This window comes from Notamacropus eugenii, chromosome 3 (assembly GCF_028372415.1).
Source record: "Notamacropus eugenii isolate mMacEug1 chromosome 3, mMacEug1.pri_v2, whole genome shotgun sequence".
Classification (NCBI taxonomy): Eukaryota; Metazoa; Chordata; class Mammalia; order Diprotodontia; family Macropodidae; genus Notamacropus; species Notamacropus eugenii.
In genome coordinates, this window is record NC_092874.1 from 109,667,180 (window position 1) to 109,690,890 (window position 23,711).

Consider the following 23,711-nt stretch of genomic DNA (forward strand, 5'->3'; position numbering starts at 1 on the left):
GCATCCTAGGCTTCTATGTAGTAGAGAAAGCCAGGGTCCCCTACCAGACATTCATTCCTCTACTCAGAAGAGTTCCATGCCTGAGCCATAACCTGACCTCTGAGGAAGAAACATAAAATTGTTTAAATTGACTTCAGATTAAGTTCAAAATGGTCTTGCTATTGGTCTTACCCATTCTACCAATGATTATCTATTCTCCTGAGGTCTGAATTCCTATCCTCATTCTGCCCCTTTTATACCTACTGCCTACTATTGTGGGGTCAGATTTCTGTACTTTCTATCAGGGTTTTGACCTGTAGCCATGGTAGCCTGTATCTGGGTGTCAAATTCTGTGTGGCCCAATCAATCCTTCAGCGAGCTAAGGGTTAAGTGGAAACCTATTTCCACTGCCTAACATCATATACATTAACAACCACCTGCCTACCAATGACTACACTGCCCACCCCCTCCTTGATTCCAGACTTGCCCCAATGGACACCAACTATGTGACTGCTTTTTACTCCCTGGAATTCCTGGACACTGCTTCAGATTTGCTTACTGGAAACATATTTAGTCCTTTGGTGTCTACTCCTTCCAATCAACATAGCACTCCCATTTCACTGACTCAGTCAGATTACTCTGACTGGTCACTTGAAATTCTGATGCCTCCTTGTTTTCTTCTCTATCTCTCTACAAATCCCAATACTGATAGCCAGTGCTACACCTTAGCTGAAGTTTCAGAACTGGCAATGTTTTCCTGAGTTATCTTCACTTAAGGAGAGAAAGAACTGAGCATATTTTTTCTTAAAACTGTGATGTCTTTCACATACAATTCTAATGCTAGGCAAGACAGCTAATGTCTGATGTCAGATCAGGACCCCAAAAAAATGTGACAGGTTGGAATGATGAACTGAAGGATGAAACTTAAAACTGAAAGTCAATCAAACAACTATACTATAGGAAAGACCTAGATTTCACACACTGTTTAACCCAGGCCATGTTATTAGGTTAATATATGTAATATAGATATGCTTTAATTCACATTATTCTCTAACCTAGACTGGCCTTGCTCTGAGTTACTGAGGGTTAAGCTGTCTGGTAATCTGCTATTTGGTTTCCTAATGGCCTAAAAGAGTTAATGCTCTTCTCAAAGTGCCCCAAACTTCTATGAATTGGTTAGCACTGCGGTATATTTCTTATTTTACAGTACGGGTTCATACAAATCATTTTAAGTTGCTTTTCTATGTTCACTGAGGGACTTAAAACAATGGATTTAAACTGATGCAGGTGAAATGTCAATTTAACATAATAAATACCAGAAGAGTCCACTGTTATTGGCTACAAAGTTTATAATACTAATTTTTTTAATGGTCAGAAAAAAAATACTGAATTTGCTACTAAGTAAGTTTCAGGGCCTTAGAAACAAAAGTTATTCGAGAAGAGATTGGTGGTTAAAAGATAAGTGGATAAAAGTTCTGGGTGGTTGAAGCATTCACCCACCTGAAGGACAGGAACCATGTATCTTCCAATCACTCACGTTGAAGGTATTTGGATTCTGATTCCCCAGGAAGAAAGAGCACTCACAGATGTTAACCTAGCTCCTGTAAGATCACAAATTTAAAATGACTGACTATTCTATGGATGAAACAGGAAGGCAGCAGACAAATATTGAGTCTTAGCTACCTGAGAGATGAACAACAGTCTGCTCTAAATCTTCTCTCTCACCATGACATTTTCTTCACTCTATGCTCTGGATCTACATCGTGCATCATAACTGTCCCTGTCCTGCTTTCCAGATGATGATATAGTTGAGCACCAAAAGCAAAAATATACAAACAAGGGATACTGGCAAACACAGGCAAAAGAAAAACAAAATTAATAGAGGCCTTTCAACAAACAGGGTCATTATCTGTAAGACTGGGAATGAGATTTGGGTTCCTTTTAGATCTAAATTCACTGTTATTCAACTAAAATATTACCTTTTAGAACTCTCTTTTCTATGGCATTCTTGCAACTCCATACTCATCCCTGTAAAACTGACATCTCAGTTAATTACATGAAATACAAAACAACTTTCAGTGGATAAAAGTTTGTTATTGATTTCTATACTCACATACTGCTTTCCTACTCTCTTTTAAGACCTTTTTGGATTTAAAATCAAGTCTTACTAACCAAATACTGTTCCTCTCATTGCTTTGTTTACACTATGTTTTTATTTTATTTTGTGCTGCTGAATAAACAGAAAAATCAGAACACCTCTTTTTGTAGGCCGAAGTCCCTCCTTGTGGCAGAAATTATAAATAAACCTAGATAGCTAAATACAAGCAGGATAGATGGCCTGGGTTAAACAGTTACACCCAGAGTTCAGAATTTTTGCAAGTGTCTCCTTACATCTTTTGTGTCTTACACAGAAAAGAATTATCAATGAAAGAAAAAGGTGAGGAATGTCCACAGGAGAAAGTGTTAGGTGACAGCTTACTGGATAATGCAGGTTAATGGTGATGGTGATGGTGGTGGTGGTGATTGCTGCTTTCATTTTATTATCTTTTTTTTTTTTAACAATTAAGAAGTGTAGTCTTTACACCCCACAAGAAAAAATAAAGGCAAGAAGTGCTTAAGAAAGAATCCCCCCCAACAACCTGAACAGCAGTTCAATGTAACAGAAAAATCAAGACAAGGTTTGATTTCAAAATTTCAATAAAAATGCAAAAGGTGTAATGCAACAGCTGTTCAACTTCCAAATCTAAATAGGCACTGTTTAAAAAAAGGGAAAAAAGAAACATTTCCATTTTCTCCAGAACACACATCCCAGCAATAAATGCTCTGAAATGGAACCAACTAGTAACCAATCGGTGTGAACAGAAAAGTTTCTAACCCGAGTTATATGGCCCCTCCAATTCCTGTCCCACTTTGCAATTTGGGATGGCAGGTGGGAGGGTAGGACAGAAGGGTAGAGGAAGAAATCAAAACAAGACTCCCAAAGCTGCTGCTATTTGGACTAGAAAAGAAGAATTTTACAGATGTTCAAGAAAGCCCAAGGCAAGTAACACAATTTGTTCACTCTAACTTCTACTGAAAATAAAACATAGAGATCTGCATTTTACTACATAAAACTGCACTTGTGAACAGAATAAACCTTTCAGAATTGTATTAGGGTTCACCAGAAATTATGGATGCAATTTTAGACTTTATCCAGGAAAACACATTCAGTTCAGACTGAGTTATAGCCAAACTTTAGATACTGTACATCTAGCCTAGTTAGATCAGTGTCTGGAACGGCTGGGTTGTCTTGAACAGCTGTAAACTAAACAATAATATATAACTCCATAGGAAGCTTAAGGATTGAGGAAATGTAGAGCCTGTTAAATCTCCCCAGCTTCACGCTCTTCAGAGCTCCTCCGGTCTTCAGAGCGGCCATTAGCACTCTCATAGGAACGTTTCTTATCTTTTCTCTCTCTGTCACGAGGAGACCGCTCTCTTGAACTCCTGTCTTTGTCACGTGATGCTAGGTCTTGGTCTCTTACTGACCGCTCTTTATCTCCAGAAGACCTTTCTTTCGAGGATCTGAAAAACATTATTTGAGAACCCAAATTTGACATACTAAATAGAGGAAGCCCAGAATCACAAATGAAAGAATAAATATCTGTACAAAGCAATCAGTACGAGAATGAACATAGAGGGAAAATAGCAATAAAAACACTCATCAGAAAGAACAGAATTCTGTTGATAATATAATACAAGATGATATAAGGATGGCCCAGAAAAACAAATCTGCAAATAAAAGTATGGTTAGAGTTAAATAACAAATTTATGCTGAACAATTCAACAACATATTAGCTTTAGTGTCATGTAATTTTACAAAGCAAGATACAAAAGGAAACTTTAATTCTAGTTTCTGTACCAAACATGTTAGGCATGTGCACTCACTCCAGCTAAAAACTCCAGCAAAGAATGTCACTAAATGAAAACAAACAATAAGGTGGGTCAACTCCAAAGAATTGGACTGCTGACCTAGAAAATGCATTGCAAGGCCCAGAGTGAGACAGACTTTGGAGACAGGAAAGAAGCTGACTACTGGAATAGGTGCAATAGTTGAAATACAAAATGTTTACAACAAACAGAAAACTATTTTATTCTTTCTCACTTAGCTAGATGAGTGACAGTGTTAACGGGAACGTGAATAAGACATATGTGTTTTCAGAATCTTGAAGAAGACACCTCAAATGATGTATGAATCAGATCCCCCAATATCTGAGAAGTGGTTTTCCAGCTTTTACTTAAGTAACTTCAGGGGTAGAGAACCCTCCCTCTGCTATCCAAGGTAGCACATTCCACTTCTGGAAGGTTCTAACTATTAAAGCATTAGTGACAACAATAATAATTAGTTCTTATATCAAACCTAAATTTAAATTTGCCTCTTTTATAATTTCTACCCACTATTGCTAATTTGGTCCTCCGGGGATAATTGTTCCACAGAAGTGAACTTCAAATACTTAAAAATAAGTTATCATGACTGCCCCTAAGTCTTTTCTTCTTCAAGATATACACTCCAGTTCTTTGACTTATCCTCATAATGTATGAACTCAAGGGCCTTTACCATTTTAATTATTATCCTGGCTTCCCTCCTTTGGACATTGTCTGGAAAAAGTCTAGCAATGATATATCTCAGCTTAAAAAGAAACCTTAAAATAAAACTTCATCACCCTATCACCTTGGCAATCAATGAAACACTACTACCATCTTGTTTTTAAAATTTAAGAGCAAAAGTTAAGGAAAAAGAAGCCAGGATTAAAATTCACTGAGATTTCAAGAAAAATAAAAACAAGACAAATGAAAAATACACACACACATACACATGTCATATAGCTAATAAATGGCAGCGCTGAGACTCATAATCCCAATATTTATCATGCAGGATGGAAAATGTACAGAATGATAACACTGAGGCATTATTAAGATCCTACAGCAAGGAAAGATTAAAAAATCATGAATTATGTTTAATATCTTCTTACTAAAGCACAAAATAATACTAATGCATTTTTGAAAGCTATTCATTGAATGGAGAATAGAAATTTCTTATCTATCTAAAAACTATCTAAAATAGCACCCCTTAACAAAGTTCAGTTAATCATAGATAAATTTATTTAATCTGTAACAGAGAATAGAATTTAAATATCTTTAAACTCACCTCCAATATTTGGGAGATTACACTAGAAAAAGATGATTTCTAGGAATTAAAAATCAACAAATCCTCTGGGGAGGATTAGTATTTTTTTTTTTTAAAGTGAAACAGCAAATAAATAGTGCAAGACATCTTGAGTTTTCATAAACCTAAAGCAACTATAAAAGACAAGAAAATGAACAGAATCTTTCAAGGTCTCCATAGTTTCTATGGTTTGACCTTACATAGCAACTCTAAATTCTCACTATCTATTCCTAACATGAGCCCTCTAAAAGGTGCCATATATACAAAACAAAATCACAGCATAACATATCATAGTAGCCAAGAACTTAAAATGGCTCTGAAAGATGTCAGGTTTGACAAATGGAGTGACTAGTCATGTCTTTCAGAAGACTAATGATGGTACATGCATCAACCTCTTAGCAGAATGGGGGTCAGGAAGGAGTCATCCAGACAGGCCTCATATATTGATTTGTGTTATCTGACTACATGTTTATATGGGCAGGGAAGAGTAGGAAGGAAGGTGAGAAAGGTTATGGATGATTAATATTTTTTTTAAGCATCAATTTAATTCCTTCTCCCTAAAAAAAGACCAACAATCACCAAACAAACCATGAAAACCCTTTACTTAATCAGGCACATGTATCCGTATATGGTCCTCTAGAAATGCTAGGCCCATCTGTACTTGCTTTTGCTCGTGCAATTTTGCCCACTCCCAAGAATGCCTTCTTCCTTCTCTATACTTATGGCACTCTTAAGCTACCTTGTTTAACTCCAACTATCTTCCTCAAGCATGCAGATGAGAATGTCTTTCTCTTAAAGGAGGGGAGACAGAATTACTTTTGTATAGTTCTCATAAATTTCATGTGTTAGTCATTCCCTTAAGCATATGTTAATTCTTTGAAGAGAATTACATTTCCTATTTCTCTTACGTATCCATAATACCTATGCATTCAGTAATGATGAACTGACTGACTATACCTGTGAGCAAATGAAATAAATGTGTAGCTTTATGTGTGGTTCAAGAAACGGAGTAGACTGGATGAAAGTCAAAGTCAAATGGAAACATCTCAAAAACCTGGCATACAAAGACTTTATTTTGCAGAGCAGAAAGTATATATTACATATATGGTAAACTGTTTTTTCTTTAGACACCCTGATAGACGTCCCTTAAAAAATAGTTGAAAAGGGGGGGGCGGAGTCAAGATGGCGGAGTAGAAAGACGCACATACACATAGCTCTGAACCCACAACCCACAGAACGGCTAGAGGGGACCAACTCACGGTGAATTCTGCACCCAGAGGCCACGGAATATTGGAGCGAGGGAGATTTCTGTTCCGGAGAGACCTGCGAGGGCACCGGGACTGGGAGCTGAGTGCAGCCCTGCAGCGGCCTTGGCACCGAGAGGAAAAGATCTGAGCGGGCTACGGGGACGGGATCTCCAGCGGCCACGCGGGTCCCTCCACCCACAGAGGGACCTAAAAACCTCTCGCAAAAGGTCTGTCGCGCTGCAGATGTGGAGCCCAACCCAGACCTGCGGCGGCCGCGGCTCCGAGAGGTACAGATCCGAGCAGGCTTCAGGGACGGGATCTCCAGCAGCCGCACAAGCCCCTCCACCCACAGGTGACGGGGGTTGGTGAGAGAGTCTCTTTGGTGGGTCGAGAGGGGAGTGGGGTGCCCCCATGGCTCGGGCCCCCCAGGGAGATAGAAGCTGAGAGGCGGCGGCAGACAGGGGCTCCCCAAGCGGGCGGGAGCCTGGATCCATTGTGGAAGGTCTGTACATAAACCCCCTGAGGGAACTGAGCCTGAGAGGTGGCCCTGCCCCCACCTGACCACCTGAACTTAATTCTCACACTGAATAGCAGCCCTGCCCCTGCCAAAAGCCCTAAGGCGGGAAGCAGCATTTGAATCTCAGTCCCCAAATGCTGGCTGGGAGGACCAGGAGGCGAGGTGGGTGTGAGGAGAATATTCAGAGGTCAAGTCACTGGCTGGGGAGAATGCCCAGAAAAGGGAAAAGAAATAAAACAAATGAAGGCTACTTTCTTGGAGAACAGACATTTCCTCCCTTCCTTTCTGATGAGGAAGAACAATGCTTACCATCAGGGAAAGACATAGAAATCAAGGATTCTGTGTCCCAGGCCACCCAATGGGCTCAGGCCATGGAAGAGCTCAAAAAGAATTTTGAAAATCAAGTTAGAGAGGTGGAGGAAAAACTGGGAAGAGAAATGAGAGCGATGAAAGAGAAGCATGAAAAGCAGATCAGCTCCCTGTTAAAGGAGAACCAAAAAAATGTTGAAGAAATTAACACCTTGAAAACTAGCCTAACTCAATTGGCAAAAGAGGTTCAAAAAGCCAATGAGGAGAAGAATGCTTTCAAAAGCAGAATTAGCCAAATGGAAAAGGAGATTCAAAAGCTCACTGAAGAAAATAGTTCTTTCAAAACTAGAATGGCACAGATGGACGCTAAGGACTTTATGAGAAAGACAGATATCACAGAACATAGCGAGAAGATTGGAAAAATGGAAGATAATGTGAAATATCTTATTGGAAAAACAACTGACCTGGAAAATAGATTCAGGAGAGACAATGTAAAAATTCTGGGACTACCTGAAAACCATGATCAAAAGAAGAGCCTAGACATCATCTTCCATGAAATTATCAAGGAAAACTGCCCTGAGATTCTAGAACCAGAGGGCAAAATAAATATTCAAGGAATCCACAGAACACCGCATGAAAGAGATCCAAAAAGAGAAACTCCTAGGAACATTGTGGCCAAATTCCAGAATTCCCAGGTGAAAGAGAAAATATTGCAAGCAGCTAGAAAGAAACAATTCAAGTATTGTGGAAATACAATCAGGATAACACAAGATCTAGCACCCTCTACATTAAGGGATCGAAGGGAATGGAATAGGATATTCCAGAAGTCAAAGGAATTAGGACTAAAACCAAGAATCACCTACCCAGCAAAACTGAGTATAATACTTCAGGAGAAAAAATGGTCTTTCAATGAAATGGAGGATTTTCAGGTTTTCTTGATGAAAAGACCAGAGCTGAAAAGAAAATTTGACTTTCAAACACAAGAATGAAGAGAACCATGAAAAGGTGAACAGCAAAGAGAAGTCATAAGGGACTTACTAAAGTTGAACTGTTTACATTCCTACATGGAAAGACAATATTTGTAACTCTTGAAACATTTCAGTATCTGGGTACTGGGTGGGAGTACACACACACACATGCACACACGCACACATACATAGAGACAGAGTGCACAGAGTGAATTGAAGAGGATGGGATCATATCTTAAAAAAAAAATGAAATCAAGCAGTGAGAGAGAAATATTGGGAGGAGAAAGGGAGAAACTGAATAGGGCAAATTATCTCTCATAAAAGAGGCAAGCAAAAGACTTATTAGTGGAGGGATAAAGAGGGGAGGCAAGAGAAAAACATGAGGTCTACTCTCATCATATTCCACTAAAGGAAAGAATAAAATGCACACTCATTTTGATAGGAAAACCTATCTCACAGTACAGGAGAGTGGGGGACAAGGGCACAAGCAGGTTGGGGGGGAGGATAGAGGGAAGGGCATGGGGAGGAGAATGCAATCCGAGGTCGACACTCATGGGGAGGGAAAGGATCATAAGAGAATAGAAGTAATGGGGGACAGGATAGGATGGAGGGAAATATAGTTAGTCCTATACAACACAACTAGTATGGAAATCATTTGCAAAACTACACAGATTTGGCCTATATTGAATTGCTTGTCCTCCAAAGGGAAGGGGTGGAGAGGGAGGGAGCTAAAGAAGTTGGAACTCAAAGTGTTAGGATCAACTGTAATGTTCTTACCACTAGGAAATAAGAAATACAGGTTAAGGGGTAAAGAAAGCTATCTGGCCCTACAGGACAAAAGAGAAGACGGAGACAAGGGCAGAGAGGGAGGATAGAGGAGAGAGCAGATTGGTCACAGGGGCAATTAGAATGCTTGGGTTGTGGGGGGGGGGGGGGGGGGATAAAAGGGGAGAAAATTTGTAACCCAAAATTTTGTGAAAATAAATGTTAAAAGTTAAATAAAAAAAAAAAAGCATTTGAATATTTTGCCATATGATACACTTATGTTTTATATTGTTATTAATTCATTGCTTATATACCTTTTAATAAAACATAGTTTCCTTGTTTTAAAAAAAAAAATAGTTGAAAAGGTATTGATTGGTTAGAGTATTTTTTACTTAGTGCTGGCCCCATGAAATAAAGTCTGACTTTTGTTCCAGGATCCAGGCAGCAACCACATGGCCCCAGAAATCTTTGAGGAGAGCCTGGCTAGTTTGAGCTAAGTATTAAAGTCCTACTCTGTAACACCTCACATCCTATACACTTAGTTCTGGCACCCAAAAGCCTTTTACAAGAACAAACATCAACTGATCTCTCCTATAATTTCACCCTAAAGCAGAGACTCTTAAACCTTTTTTACATCATAGATCCTTTTAGTAATCTACTTAAGCCTATGGAGTCCTTTTCAAAACAGTTTTAAATGTATGGAAGAAAATAAAATACACAGGATTATAAGGGAAAGCAATTATATTAAAACATAGTTATCACAATATTTTAATGAACAAGATCACAGACGCCATGCTAAAGCCTCTCCCCTAAAGCATTTTCCCTGCTCTTCAGGGTTTTTGTGCATTCCTAAGTTCCTAATTCTATCCTGTCAAGTCTGTCCCTAAAAACTCAACAAGTTCCTATAACGTACTTCTTCAATCTTTCAAGAATCTGTTATTTTATCAATCTAGATGATGACCATCTTGCTACAGGTGAAAGATTTACCAACTTCCCGTTACACAAGCAAATCTCTCTTTAGAAAACTGATGCACAATAAATTTATCACTGGACCCATATTCAAAGCAGCCTTTCTCCAGTCTGAGAGGATTGCAAGAGCTTTTGCTCTACTAGCATAACTTTCAAAAATCCAAGGGCCAACTTAATGCCACCATGAAGCACCTACAGAGGAGTTTTAGTTGATGTTGTTCTTAAAAAGGGGGGAGGGGGTATGTGAGGGAAGAGGGAAATCCAGTTTATATCATCACAATATACTTCTGACTTCTAACCAAGAACTTACTCCATTTTCTTAACACATTAAACTGAGTCTAATTCTTTTCTTTTATTATAAACTGGGAAGGGTGTTATTTTTTCTCTCAAATTATAAGAAATTTTGCATTCTTTTTAGCTGCTTAGACCAATGACGAAGTACGTTTCATGAAATGAAGCAAAGCTGAGGAGAATATGGCAACTATGCAGATAACTTTTCAGTTTTCGTCCAAAATATTTTATTTTACTGTCCTATCATTTATTTAGTCATAATGGCCTTCTCAAGGCATAACCACTAAATATGTATTTTAGGTTCAGATTTGTGCACTATATATTTTCTGTTGTCTTCATGGCATCTTATATAGATTGATATACTGAAATCTAAAATTCTTATAGCTCCCTTTAACATCAACAGTACCACCATGCTCATTTCCCAGTCTCAAAAAGTTTCAATTAAGTTTCAACTTCTTTTCTCCACCCTTCTGCCATCCCCTTTACCCTCATGGCTAATTCATACTTATTCCTTCCCTACATCCTCTCAAATGGGCTTTTATTTATTTCCTTTCTTTGCACAGCCACATCCTAATTGAAGTCCTCATCCAAAACAGCTGCTTCCTAGCTGGTTTCTGTCCTCATCACTCACTACTCTAATTCATCCTAATTATAGCTAAAAAACTACCTTCCAATGTTCTGCCACATTCAAGTATATAACACACACACAAACAGAAGATGGATCCTGAGTCCTTAATACCTCTATTATACCAGTTTCAAAATCCTCAGTCTGGCCCACAATCACTTCCTCTTGTTTTAGCATTTTTATTTCTTAATATACAAAGTCACAAGTTACTCAACTCAAATTAACATTATCTTCTACGTTTTCATTCTTCTTGGTTTCTCATAAAGTCATTAGCTTCCATCTGTTCTGTTCTAATTTTTAAAGAACTATTTTCTTCAGTGAGCTTTTGAAGCTTCTTTTCCATTTGGCTAATTCTGCTTTTTTAAAGCATTCTTCTCCTCATTGGCTTTTTGAACCTCTTTTGCCATTTGAGTTAGTCTATTTTTTAAGGTTAATTTCTTCAGCATTTTTCTGGGTCTCCTTCAGCAAGCTGTTGACTTGCTTTTCATGATTTTCTTGCATTGCTCTCATTTCTCTTCCTAATTTTTTCCTTCACCTCTCTTACTTGATTTTCAAAATTCTTTTTGAGCTCTTCCACGGCCTGAGATCATTGCATACTTATTTTGGAGGTTTTGCATGCAGAAGAAGCCTTGATTTTTCGGTCTTCCTCTGGAGACTTAAATTGTTCCTTCCATCCGAAAGAATGGAGGAAAATACCTGCTCTCCAAGAAAGTAACCTTCTATTATCTTATTCTTTCTCCCTTTTTGGTGCATTTTCCCAGCCAGTTACTTGACTCTTGAGTTCTTTGTCAGGGCTGAAGTTCAGATCACCTGCTCAATTCCCCCAGGGGCTTTAGGTGGAGGTCTCCCAGGGCTGCCACTCCACAGCACGCTCCCCTCTCCTGGGTGACGGAGCCCTCCCACTGATCTTCGAAGCTGTCTGTGACGTTTGTGGGTTGAGCAATCTGGGAACTGCTGCTGCTGGTGGCTCCCTGAAATCTGTTTAGGGTCCTGTCCCTGCCATGTCAGGCTGCACTCTGCACTTCCTGGGCTGCGCTGTGTGCACTCTACCTCAACTCAAATTAAGATTCACTTAATTCATTCCCTTTTCCTTTTTGCTCATTCATTCTTCTCATTACTTTCAAAAGTGGTCTCAAAACTAATTTACTACAAGGAACCATTTTCTGATTAATCTGAACCCCAGACTCTCCTGTTATGTCCCTTAAGCAGACATACAGTGCAAGTGACATGAACAATCTGTGATCTACTCCTCCCATTGTTCTGTCCTTCTCCTGGACAGGGATTGTATCTTTTTTTTTGGAATCCCTTTTTTGTGTTTTACAAAGTGTTTCTTTATACAATAAGGTGTCTCCAGTAATAACAAAAATAGAAAGGTTATTATTCTCAAGAAGAATTACAACTGTATATCCACTTACAAGTAACATTTTATCCAGAAAATAAAGTTTTTGTGATAAGAAAATAATAGTAAATAACTGCATTCTGCTTATATCAGGTATGATTTTAACTAAAATGATTTTGTGATTTAAAGAAAAAAATGTGGCTATATTTGAAATATATTCTTTATAAGTCATTATTTACTAAATAAAATTCTAATCTCACACTGAGTGTAAGGCAGTGCTATCAAGTGATATTTCATTGTTAGACTAATACCTTCTTTTGGATCGCTCTCTGCTCCGGTCTCTGGAGCTATGCCGGCTTCTCTGGTGACTGCGGCTACGACTGCGGCTGCTGGAACGTGACCTGTGACGATGGCGTTTCTCACGGGACTTGGACCTAGTTCTTCTCTTTCGTTCTCGTGAAGTAGAGCGAGATCGATGTCTACGATGCTCTCGGGACCTGGATCTGTAAATAAACAAGATGGGATTTGGAATATCCTTATGAAACCCTATTACTGCTTCACTTAATCTGTTCATGGATGGAGAAACTTGAAAATATTAATAATATCAGGTGAAATTCAAGTTTAATTTTCTATTTTTCCTCTGCAGAACTGTGACTTTAAAAATTCTCCCTCTGTATCTTTGAGCAAGTGCTAGGAGAAACTGGGGTAAATAAGCAATATATAGAAGAGTACTGGGGAGCCTAGCAGACAGAATACTTGGTAAAACCTTAATTCATATCCTGCCTCAGGCACTTACTACTTGGTATGACTTTTCTTGGGCAAGTTACTCAAGCTTTCTTAGGCCCAGTTGCCTCAGTTGTAAAATGGGAATAATAGCATCTACCTCACAGGTTTATTGTGAGGACTAAATGAGATTAAATATATGTAAAGTGCTTGACAATCCTTAAGGTAATATATAATGTTAGCTATATATGATTACTATTATCATTATTAATCTAAAGGCAGAGATAAAGTAAAACGGATTCACAGAATCTCATAATTAGAAGGACTTCAATGACTATTTAATCTAATTCATACCTAAAAAAAATCTTTCCCACTACACATCAACTCATGTTCTCCTAGTTTTTCCCTGAAGACCTCCAGTGAGAGAGAACTCAATTCATGCTAAGGTAGCCCCTCCCACTTTGAGAAAGCTCTTACTCTTATCAATCTTTCCTTATATCAAGCCTAACTCCTTTTCGATGTGATAGTCCCTCAGATACTTGAAGACTATAACAGTCTTCAAGCCATAATATGTGGCTGCCAATCTTCACTTCCTATCCCATCCTTCTAGGCTTCTTTTTACAGGCTAAGCATCCCTTCTTCCTTCAATTCTCAGTGGCATGAGCTCAAGGCCTTCTGTCACTCTAGTTGCCCTTCTCTGAACACTCTCCAACTTCGTGTCTTCCTTAAAATGTGGCACCCAGAACTGTACACAATCCTACAGATATTGTCAGACCATAGAAGAGTATAGCAGGACCATTATCTTCCCAGTCCTAGATAACCATTCCTTTTCTTAATGTAGCCAAGAATGCCTTAAGCAATCTTGGTTGCACTATTACACTGCTGGCTCACATTAATCTTGCAGTCCTCTAAAGTCTCCAGATCTCTTTCAGACAAACTATTGTCTAATCATGCCTCTATCATCTTGTGAGAATATAAGTTCTTTGAGAATAGGAATGGCTTCATTCTTCAAATTTGTATCCCCAGTACCTAGTATAGCAAATGGAACATAGCAGCGGTTTAATAAATACTTGCTGACTGTGCTTAGGACTGCAACTTTCTGATCACAAAGTGTATGATTTTATATTTATCCCTATTAAATTTCATCTTATTCAGTTCAAACATTCCTAACTTTCAGGATTCTTTTGAATCAATTGTCAACCAATGTGTTATAGCTCTTAACTTTATGTCATCTACAAATCTGATATGCTTCTAAGTCATTTGACAAAATGTTAAACAGAACAGGGACAAATATGAAGCCCTCTAAAATTAATCATTTATATTCTAACGTAGCTCATCCACAGACACTCATCAACATAAAATCCAACAGAAGTTCAAACACTAATTTCAAAAGAGAAACTACTGGTCCATTATTAACTTATCCTTGAAGTATCAAAAATGATCTGATAACAGAAAACTGATAAAAGTAAAGACTTCTGCCCTTTTGTTTATCACCACTTCTTAGAGAACTTAAATTATGCAAAACAATCACCAAAAAAAAAAGGCCAAAAGAACGCAGGAACTACCTTATCTGACAAATACTTTCCTTGCAAATGAAGAGATATGAAAGACAAGGACAATACAGGATAACATGCAGTATTTTACAGACTGATAGAAAGTTACAAAAAAACTATCATCTCACAAAAGAGCAAAAAATAGGCAAGAGAACTGAAATGCTAGTAAGTCACGGTCATTTATAGATGGAACATTTATAGATGAAAGTGAAAAAATACCTGCAAATAAACATACAGAATTTTAAATTCAGGGGACTGTTTTTTCTTTAAATTTTTTCTTCTTCTTAATCTGAACTTAGCAAACACCAAATAAACTCATTATTAGTAAACTGGAAAAAAAGATTATATATGAAATTGTTAATTTTGTAAATAGAGGACTGAATTTCAAGCTACACAAAAAAATGGGAAAATTAAAAAAGGAATAGAAAATAATAGCTGGCATTTATGCAAGACTTTAAGATTTACAAAGCACTTCAACACCATCTGATTTGATTCTCACAACTTTGTAAGATAAATACTACTACCATCTGTATTTTGCAGTGAAGGCTTAGGGGACAGTTAGGTGACCTGCCCATAGGCATATAACTCACAAACGTACCAAGAAGGATATATATTTGGGTCTTGTCAGACTTCAAGTCCAGCACTCTTTATACTACATCACAGACAGTAATTAGTACCAAAAAAGCGAGTAGACATCAATGAATTCTTTGAAAATTCTTCATGTATGTATCCCTTGATAAAAAACATGGGAAAGGAACAGGCAGGCTTTCATACGGTTCACCACATTTTCACTCACAAAACTGACATGGTAAACACAGCTTTAAAAGGGTTCTTTCAACATCCAATGAATGTTAAAATAATTCAGAATACCCTGACTGATGCAATCACCAATATCACTTTCTTTGATAATCATCTAATCACCAGATTAAGTGTAGTATAAAATAGAAATATGTTTGCCAAGTATTTACCACCATCATGAAAGATGCCCTGCATAAAGTCCCACTACAAAGATCAAATGAGACAATATTTGCACTTAATAAAAGCTTGTTTTCTTCCTTCCCTGAAAGAGGCTATCCCTACACAATGAGGTTCTTTTAAGTTCTCCTGTTCACAGAAAACATAGAAAAAAACAATAGATTGCACTCAGCCCCAGAATAACTAAAGAGACTCTCAATAAAATATATAGCCACATCAAAGAGACAGGCATTAACAATCCACATATGAACATTTAAATCATAATGCCTAGATTATGGCACAGAATTATATGGAAAAATCTCTTCAGTTAGTCCATTACTATATATCTCTTGGTAGGTATTCCAGTGAGATAAAGAGCTCCTTAATAAATACTTATTGATTAACTGACGATGAATTGTGTGACAGGAATCTGGGAAGGACCATAGGAAAACAAGGGGAATCTACTTCCTTGGCCTATCAGACATGGGAGGAGGCAAAAGTACCTGCAGGAACAAAATGATGACTTCCCCCTGAAAAAGAATTAAGAACAGTACTGTGCACAACAAAACATAAAATTCTGGAGCTGAAAGGGATCTTAGAAGTTCCTAGAACAGCAAATACTTAACAATGCTTGCTGAATTGGACTGAATTAACTAGAAAGAGGGCAGCCTCTATCACGATTGGGAAAATGCTCAATGCCTTCAATGAACCCAACCTGCTCTGTATCACAAAAAAAATTACCTTGCCAACATCAATGGTCACCTGGTGATTTTATGACCCAGAAGGAAAAATATGTGGTAGCTGTGAGCAGGATGGAAAATATAAGCAATGAGAAACTCCAAAAGAAGGACCAGAGTAAAAGATGTCAAAAAGGAACTCTATGACAGAAAGAGGCAACAGGCTGGTCACATGGGGAGAGTAAAGGATGACAGGGAGAGGGCTAGAGTGCTCCAATGGCAGGAATCTGATGTTAGCAGAAAGTGAGACAGACTTCTCGCACTGCAGAATCAAAGGATGGACCTGCTGAGAATTTTAAGGACATGAAGAAGAGTAGTAGAGGGTATGCAGGCATGGATGGACTTCTATCTGCATCACAGGACAGAACTCTCAAATCAATGATTCTCACAGGTCCATAGGAGTAGGTTCTATGACAATGAATTGTGGATCCTCATGAAACCAGAATAATTAGTACGATAGGTAGTGGTATTAACACATTCTGCGCTTCGGCAGACTTCAACATTATTACCAATGACGACTTGAGCACAAGAAGTGGTAAAAAACCACCAAGGATGTGTATGACTACAAATTAAAGAGATCTGGGTCTGGTCATGTAGTAGGAATAAAAGATAACAGCTTCCATTTACTCTGCCAGTAGGGAACAAGGTAGCAGACAGTGCTAAATTCAAAGATTTTAGACCTCCTATAAACATTATCTTAACACTGAGTAAGTCAACATTCTAGTGGAGCAACTGAATCATAAGAATGTTGGCATTTATGTTATGTGAATAAAACAAAACAAAAAAAACCACAGAAGTTGAAAGTAAATGGAAGTAGGGTTCAAAGGCTTTCACTGTAGACACAAATAAGGGAGCTAATGGAACTAGTTCTACTAGGTATTCAAACACAATTAACAACATTTCATGGAATATTTGGCTTTCTCACACTTTAGTACTCATAAGGAACATAAACAAAATGTCAATCACGAATCTGAACTGCAAAAAATGAATCACAGATTCACTGAATCTCAGAGTTGGAAGGGACCTGAAAGGCCATCTAATCCAACCTGAACCTGAACCCCTCTACAACATACCCAACAAGTAGACACCCAGCCTCTATATGAAGACTTCCAATGAGGAGAGAAACCCATTACCTCCGGAGGCAGCCTGAAAGTAGAAAGAATACCATTTTTGGATAGCTCTAATTGTTAGGCAATTTTTCTTGAAATAAAATTTAAATCTCCCTCTTTCCAACTTCCCACTTATTTCTGAATCTGTCTTCTTGAGACTAACAGAATAAATCTAATCCCACCTCCACATAAGAAGCCTGCACATACTTTTATACAGTTGTGATAGGCTCTGGGATTTTCTCTTCACTGAGCTCCTTCATCCAATTCTCACATGACATAAACTTAAAATGCTTTACCATTATGGCTATCCTATGTCAAATGTTATTCAGCTTAACCACAGGATGTTCAGAAGTGAACACAATACTGCAGATGTGGTCTAAGGCAGAGTACAAAAGGTCCTAGCCTTTCTTATGCCTAGAAACTATGCTTCTCTTAATGCAAACCAGGAGTGCATTAGCTTTGTGACTGCCATATCATACCAATGACCTATATTATGCTTTAAGTTCCTTTGGAAACCACTATATCTAGTTCAAACAAATAATGTCTAATCATGCCTCATATCATCTTGCAATTATGAAGTTGACATTTTGAACAAGTGTAAAACTTTACATTTATCTCAAATGAATTTTATTTTCTTAAACTCAGCTCAGTGGTCTAGCTTGTCAAGATCAATTTGGATTCTAATTGGATCAATCAGTGTTTTAGCTACACTTCACAGCAAGGGGTCACCTGTAAATACGACAAGTATGTCCAAGTCACTGACAAAAATGTTAACAGAGATCTCTGAAGCATTCCGCTGAAGACCTCTAGTAAAGATGATATTAATATGATTCTGAATCTAATCATTTAACCAGTTCTGAATTCATCTAGTTATCTAATTGTCTAGCTACCATCTCTCCATGTTTTCTGAAAAATACTGAGACATTTTATCATGTGCTTTGTTAAATATCCAGGTAAACTTCATATAATAATAACAAGAATGATAATAACTAGCATTTACGTAGCACCTTAACGTTTGCAAAGCTCACAACAACGCTAATAAGGCAGGTGCTATTATTACCTCCATTTTACAGATAAGGAAACTGAGCCTGAGAGGTTAAGTAACTTATCTAGATGGTGCCTGAGGCAGGATGTGAACTCACGTCTTCCTGATCCAAGTCCAGCCCTCTATCCACTATTCTCATGTAGGGACTTAATATTCTCCTCTTCTACCAATTAAGTAATGCTCATCAGAAAAGGAAACATGATTAGCTTAGTATGAATTCTTCTACATGAAGCTAGATAACTTTTTCTAGATGTTCACTAATCATCTCTTTAAAAAGATGATCTGTTCAAAATTTTCATAGAAACTGAAGACAGGATCACTGGTTCATTAATTTATACTTCCTCTGTATTTGAAAATTGTACATTTTGCCCTATTCCAGTCTCGTAGGTTCTCTCCTGTCCTTCATGATTTTGAAACATCACTGACAATAGCTCAACGATCTCAACTACCAAGTTCTTCAATTCCCAAGGCTATTAACTCCTCTGGGCCAGGTAACCTGAATTCACCCAAGATACTATGTGAACCCTTACCATATTCTCATTTATCTTGAACACCAGCCCACTTTTCTACTGTAAAGACCATTCATTCTCCTTGGCAGAAAAAAGAGAAGCAAAATCAGAAGCAAGCAGCAACTCTACCCATCTTCTCTTGTCAAATTATCATCTATGGTGACAAAGATTCCCATACCACTGAGCAACGGTGTACACAGGAGAACCCAGTGAAAAATACACTGCAAAATGTGTCTTCATATCAAGAGATGAAAGAAGCAAAAGGTCAAAAAAAAGAAAAAAAAGTGTTAAACTGTTAAAATGTTTTTCAGTAAGCGAGCTAGAGAACTAACAAGGACATGTTTCCTCTCTCATCAGAAAGAGAACAGAATATAGGGGTCTAGGGAATACACTACCAGCCATGCCCAAAAAACTGGTTGTTTTGCATATCTAGACATCCTTCTCATAAGGGAAGTTTCTACTGGGAAGGGAGAAGGAGAGTCATTTGGTAGCGACAGCAAAGTAAAAAAAGGAGTATCAATAAAACATTTAAAAAACAAATAAGAGATTAAGGAGGCACTAGGTATGAAGGACACCAGATAATGTCATAAATAACAGGAAATTTGATATAAATTAAAGAACATCAATAAGATATCCAAGAAATGTGTAACCAGAAAAGTAGGTGGATCAATCATGTAGAAGGAAGGAGGGGCATAGGGCATATACCTGTGATAATATAATAAACACAGCATAAAGCATTAGGACACACATAGAGAGACCAAGATGATCTTTAGCACATATGTGGTCTTCATGTGTAGGATTAATGAGAAGGCATGAACCAGAGTAACCCAAGATGATGTGTGAATGGGCTGTACAAAGAGCTGCCATACCAATGAAATAAGAGACTTGTATCAAGAATTCAAGACTCAAGTATACGCTACATAAATGGTGTAAGTGTACATAATTTCAACATTTATATCAAACAAGCATCAAGAGAACATGAATCAAAGTAAGGATGTTCTTTCATTCAAAAAATCTGTAACATTATACACTTGTCAGGCAAATCAACTAAACAAGAATTTACAGAGTATCTCCTTTGTGAAAGATATAATGGAGGATATTAAAGGATTTAACTGAGAAGAAAAAATACAAATAATCAAAAAATAGTTAGCTATGATATGATGTAAGGACTACACACAAAACGTAGCAGGGAAACATCAATGGGATTTCAGTGTTATGGGAGAAAACCTTCACTTTCCCCATTTCCTTCTGGGAAGTTTTAGAAATGTTGGAAGAAAAAACAAAAAATATGCATAATACTATTTTCTTTAAAACTTGAAAGCAGTAGAAACTATGAACAATTTTTAATTATAACAAAATGAGCAAGCTATTGTTTTCTAGACTTGAGTCAAACAGTTAGAGAATGCATTTATTTTTAAGAAAGAATCTGATGTAAAAAACCCACCTCAAATGCAAATTTTGCCACATGGAAATCTAACTTGTCTCAGTTAACTGAGCAATGTGGCCTAGGATCAATTTTTGCATCAGATAATTCATTTTTCACTATTTAAAAGTTAAAAGATTTTTGAAAAGGGAAAAAGTTTACTTGTTTAAGTTAAGCTTCTCTAATTCTTTACACCTTAGGTTATTTCCTAATTTAGTTAAGTTTCAAGAAGATCAATTTTTTTCAAATACTGAACAAGACAGAAGAATCTGAAACAGGCAAAAATCAAGGATAAGAGGGTTGAGTCGTTCAATGGCCTTGCTACCATGATTCAAAGAAAATTAATTTCAATTCAACAAGCATTTATTAAATGGCTACTCCTTGAAAGGAATAAGCATTAAAGACTCCTTAGGACCAAGTACTTGAAAATATTGCTTATTTTAATAAATTTACAGTATTTTTTCAAAATCAAGTCCTAAATGTACAGCAGTAGCAATTAAATTTCTGCAATGAACTCGGACCTAGGATTTTATTTTATTTTTTAGCAATTTCTAAATTATTTTCATCTTTCCCTTTACTTTCTTCTGTATTCCAGAAATAATATCAAAAATTACAATATCTGACAAAAGTACACTATTTTATTCAAACTCAGTGACTGATCCACAAAATGACTTTCAAATCTTTGAGGAGTTCTATAGTGGAACTCAAGATACCCTCATCAAATATTCCTTAAACTTCTAGATTTTAAGATACTCAACTTGTATCTTGAAGAGCTTTTTAAATTTTTTATTAGGTTCTCAAAAAACCATTAACCTAATTGAATGAATGAATGAAACATTTGTTAAGTACTTATTACGTGCAAAGTACTGTGCTAAGGGGTGGAGATACAAACAGAGAAATAAGACAATCCCTGCTCTCCAGGAGCTTACATTCTAATGGGGAAAACCATACATAGAGAAATACCAGTTGTATCAGAAAGATGGTACAGCCACAAAGCATTTAATGTTACTTCTGCTAATGGAAATAACATGCCTCCTGCCTCTTTTTAAATGTTATTTCTACCAATAAAATCATATCAGTTTCATCATTTGACAATACCAAGGACTTTGGTAGCAAAATTTTTATTTATCCAACTGCACTGAATTTTCACTGCTGTTATTTTGTTTTCCTTCTGTTCTTCACATTTCTAGAACTAGAGGTTCTATAGAGTTTTATAGGTTTTTGGAGCTGTAAGAATGACTGGGACCTTGAAGAATGGGTACAATTTAAATATGAAGGAGTGAAGGCATTCTAGATGAATAACTATATAGGAATGAATATTATATTTAAGTAGGACATATTTGCTGTCATTCTCTGGGACAAAATGAATAGACCCAGAAAACAGGTTTTAAGATGTTCTCTCTTTTAGAAAAAGATATAAAAACACCCCAAAATAGAGCCTTTATGCTGGACTAATGAGGAAAAGGTCATAGAGTGAAATATTAATACAACTGCAACTACTACTTCTATGACTATTACTAGCTAGCAGTGATGTAATGCTTTACAAATATCTCACTTGACCCTCAAAACAATCCTGAGAGGGAGTGGTTTCCATCTGAAAACAATGAAGAAGCAGAATAGAAAAAAGGACAGTAATCTTAGCAGTCCTCATTTATTCAATGCTTGTGATGTGCAATGACATTCTTAGAAAAAAGGCTCCCCTGAAGGACTTCCTTTAATAACTTCTAAAGATTCTTAGCTCCTTCTTTTCCTCTCTTTTACTTTCTTATCCATTCAGACCAAAAGCAATCTACTTATACCAAGATAAAACCTCAGTCCAAAAATAGTATTTCCAAACATTTGCCAACTTACCGTAAAGACAGGCAACTCTACCACATTCAAAACTATCACTCTTTCCATTTTCTAGCACAATCTGGCTCTTCCCTTTTCACACAGAGCTCCACTCTTAAGATCTGATCATTCATTTGGCCAAAAGAATATTTTGCTGTCGCTGTCACTCACACACATGTTATTCCTGAGATATGCTCTGCTGACCTTAAACACTGATACTCAGAATACCCATCTCTATAGTCCCTAAGAAATATGTCTTCTAGAACAATTCCTTTCCACTCAACATGTGAAGAGCTATGCTACGTTTTTTGTGCATACAGTCAAGGAACAAAGGATGGTTTATACTGAGTACAGAGGCATGATGCATGGATACACAAAACAGCAAATAATGGCAAATTACAGAAGCAAAGGGAAAGCTAAACCAAAGAGCAAAGAAAGAAGAAAAAATCCAATGAAGTAATTTTCCCAACTCGACTATTTAAGTGTTTCTTCATATGAAAATGAACAAATTGAAGTAGATAAACTCTAAGGTTTCTTCTGGTTCTAAATGTATAATCCCCTTTCTATTCCTCCAAGGCTAAGAATTCCAGGATCTACCGATAATCTAGCAAGATATTTACAATCTGAGAAGCCAGCCACAAAGGCAAGTAATGTGCTGTTCTACAGAGATTTTATATAAACCTGACTCCATTAAATTCAATTCAAGCATTAAATTGAATATTATGTGTAAGGCAATAATGCCAGCTGCAAAGGATACAAAGGTGAAAAGGAATCCAGACTCTACACTTGAAGAGCTTACAATTTAGATGAAGGAATAAGAAATGTATACAAGTTAAAAAAAGATAATGATTAGAAGGATCAAATGAAATGGCAAGAGTGATTCTAAGATGAACTGATGCTAAGTGAAGTGAGCAGAACCAGGAGAACAATGCACACAGTAACAGCAACACTGTGCAATAATAAACTTTGTTAGACTTAGCTCTTCTTAGTCATACAAGGATCTAAGACAATTCCAAAAGATTCATGATGGAAAATGTGATCTACATCCAAAGAAAGAAGTGTGGAGTCTGAATACAGATCAAAGCATACTATTTTTTTCTCTTTTTCTTTCTAATGGGTTTTCCCTTTCGCTCTGATTTTTCTTTTACAACATGACTAAGGAAATATGTTTAATATTTTAAAAAAAAGAGTGATTCCAAGATGCACGAATCACTCTTGTTTGAGAGGATCAAAGCTTCATTGAAGAGATGACACCTGAGTTAGGTTTTGAAGACAGGGGTTTAAACAAGCAGAGGTAACTATATAGAGTTTATGTGGTGCTGTAAGGATATGTACACTCCTTTTCCTCCTGTGAAGGGGGAGAATGTAAAATAATACTGGGAAACTGTCCAGCGATGTAGTAAAGATTTAGTAAAGGCACTAAATCTCAGGATAAGGACTTTACATTTTATTTGGTAGGCAACAGAAAGCTACGGGAGTTTGGGATTTTTTTGAGCAGGAGAAGAACAAAAGGCCTGCTGATACAACAGTAAGTCAGAAAGTAGAAACATTTTGAAGCATTTACAACTGTTTTGCGACTTCCTCCAAGAGTGAAATTTGAGTCAATACAAGTT

The 23,711-nt window shown here is 37.1% G+C and overlaps 1 protein-coding gene across 5 annotated transcripts in view; it reads right to left on the reverse strand.

Annotated features, from left to right (window-relative positions):
- Positions 1-2,658: 2,658 nt before the first annotated feature.
- Positions 2,659-23,711, reverse strand: part of LUC7L2 (LUC7 like 2, pre-mRNA splicing factor) — a 71,482-nt gene continuing 50,429 nt past the window's right edge. For all 5 annotated transcript variants that reach the window (XM_072650105.1, XM_072650102.1, XM_072650103.1 and 2 more), the window contains 2 exons: positions 12,527-12,718; positions 2,659-3,543 (listed from right to left, as the gene is read on the reverse strand). In XM_072650105.1, the coding sequence (XP_072506206.1) occupies positions 3,342-3,543; positions 12,527-12,718 (394 nt within the window). In that variant the 3' untranslated portion in view covers positions 2,659-3,341. The remainder of the gene's footprint in view (positions 3,544-12,526; positions 12,719-23,711) is intronic.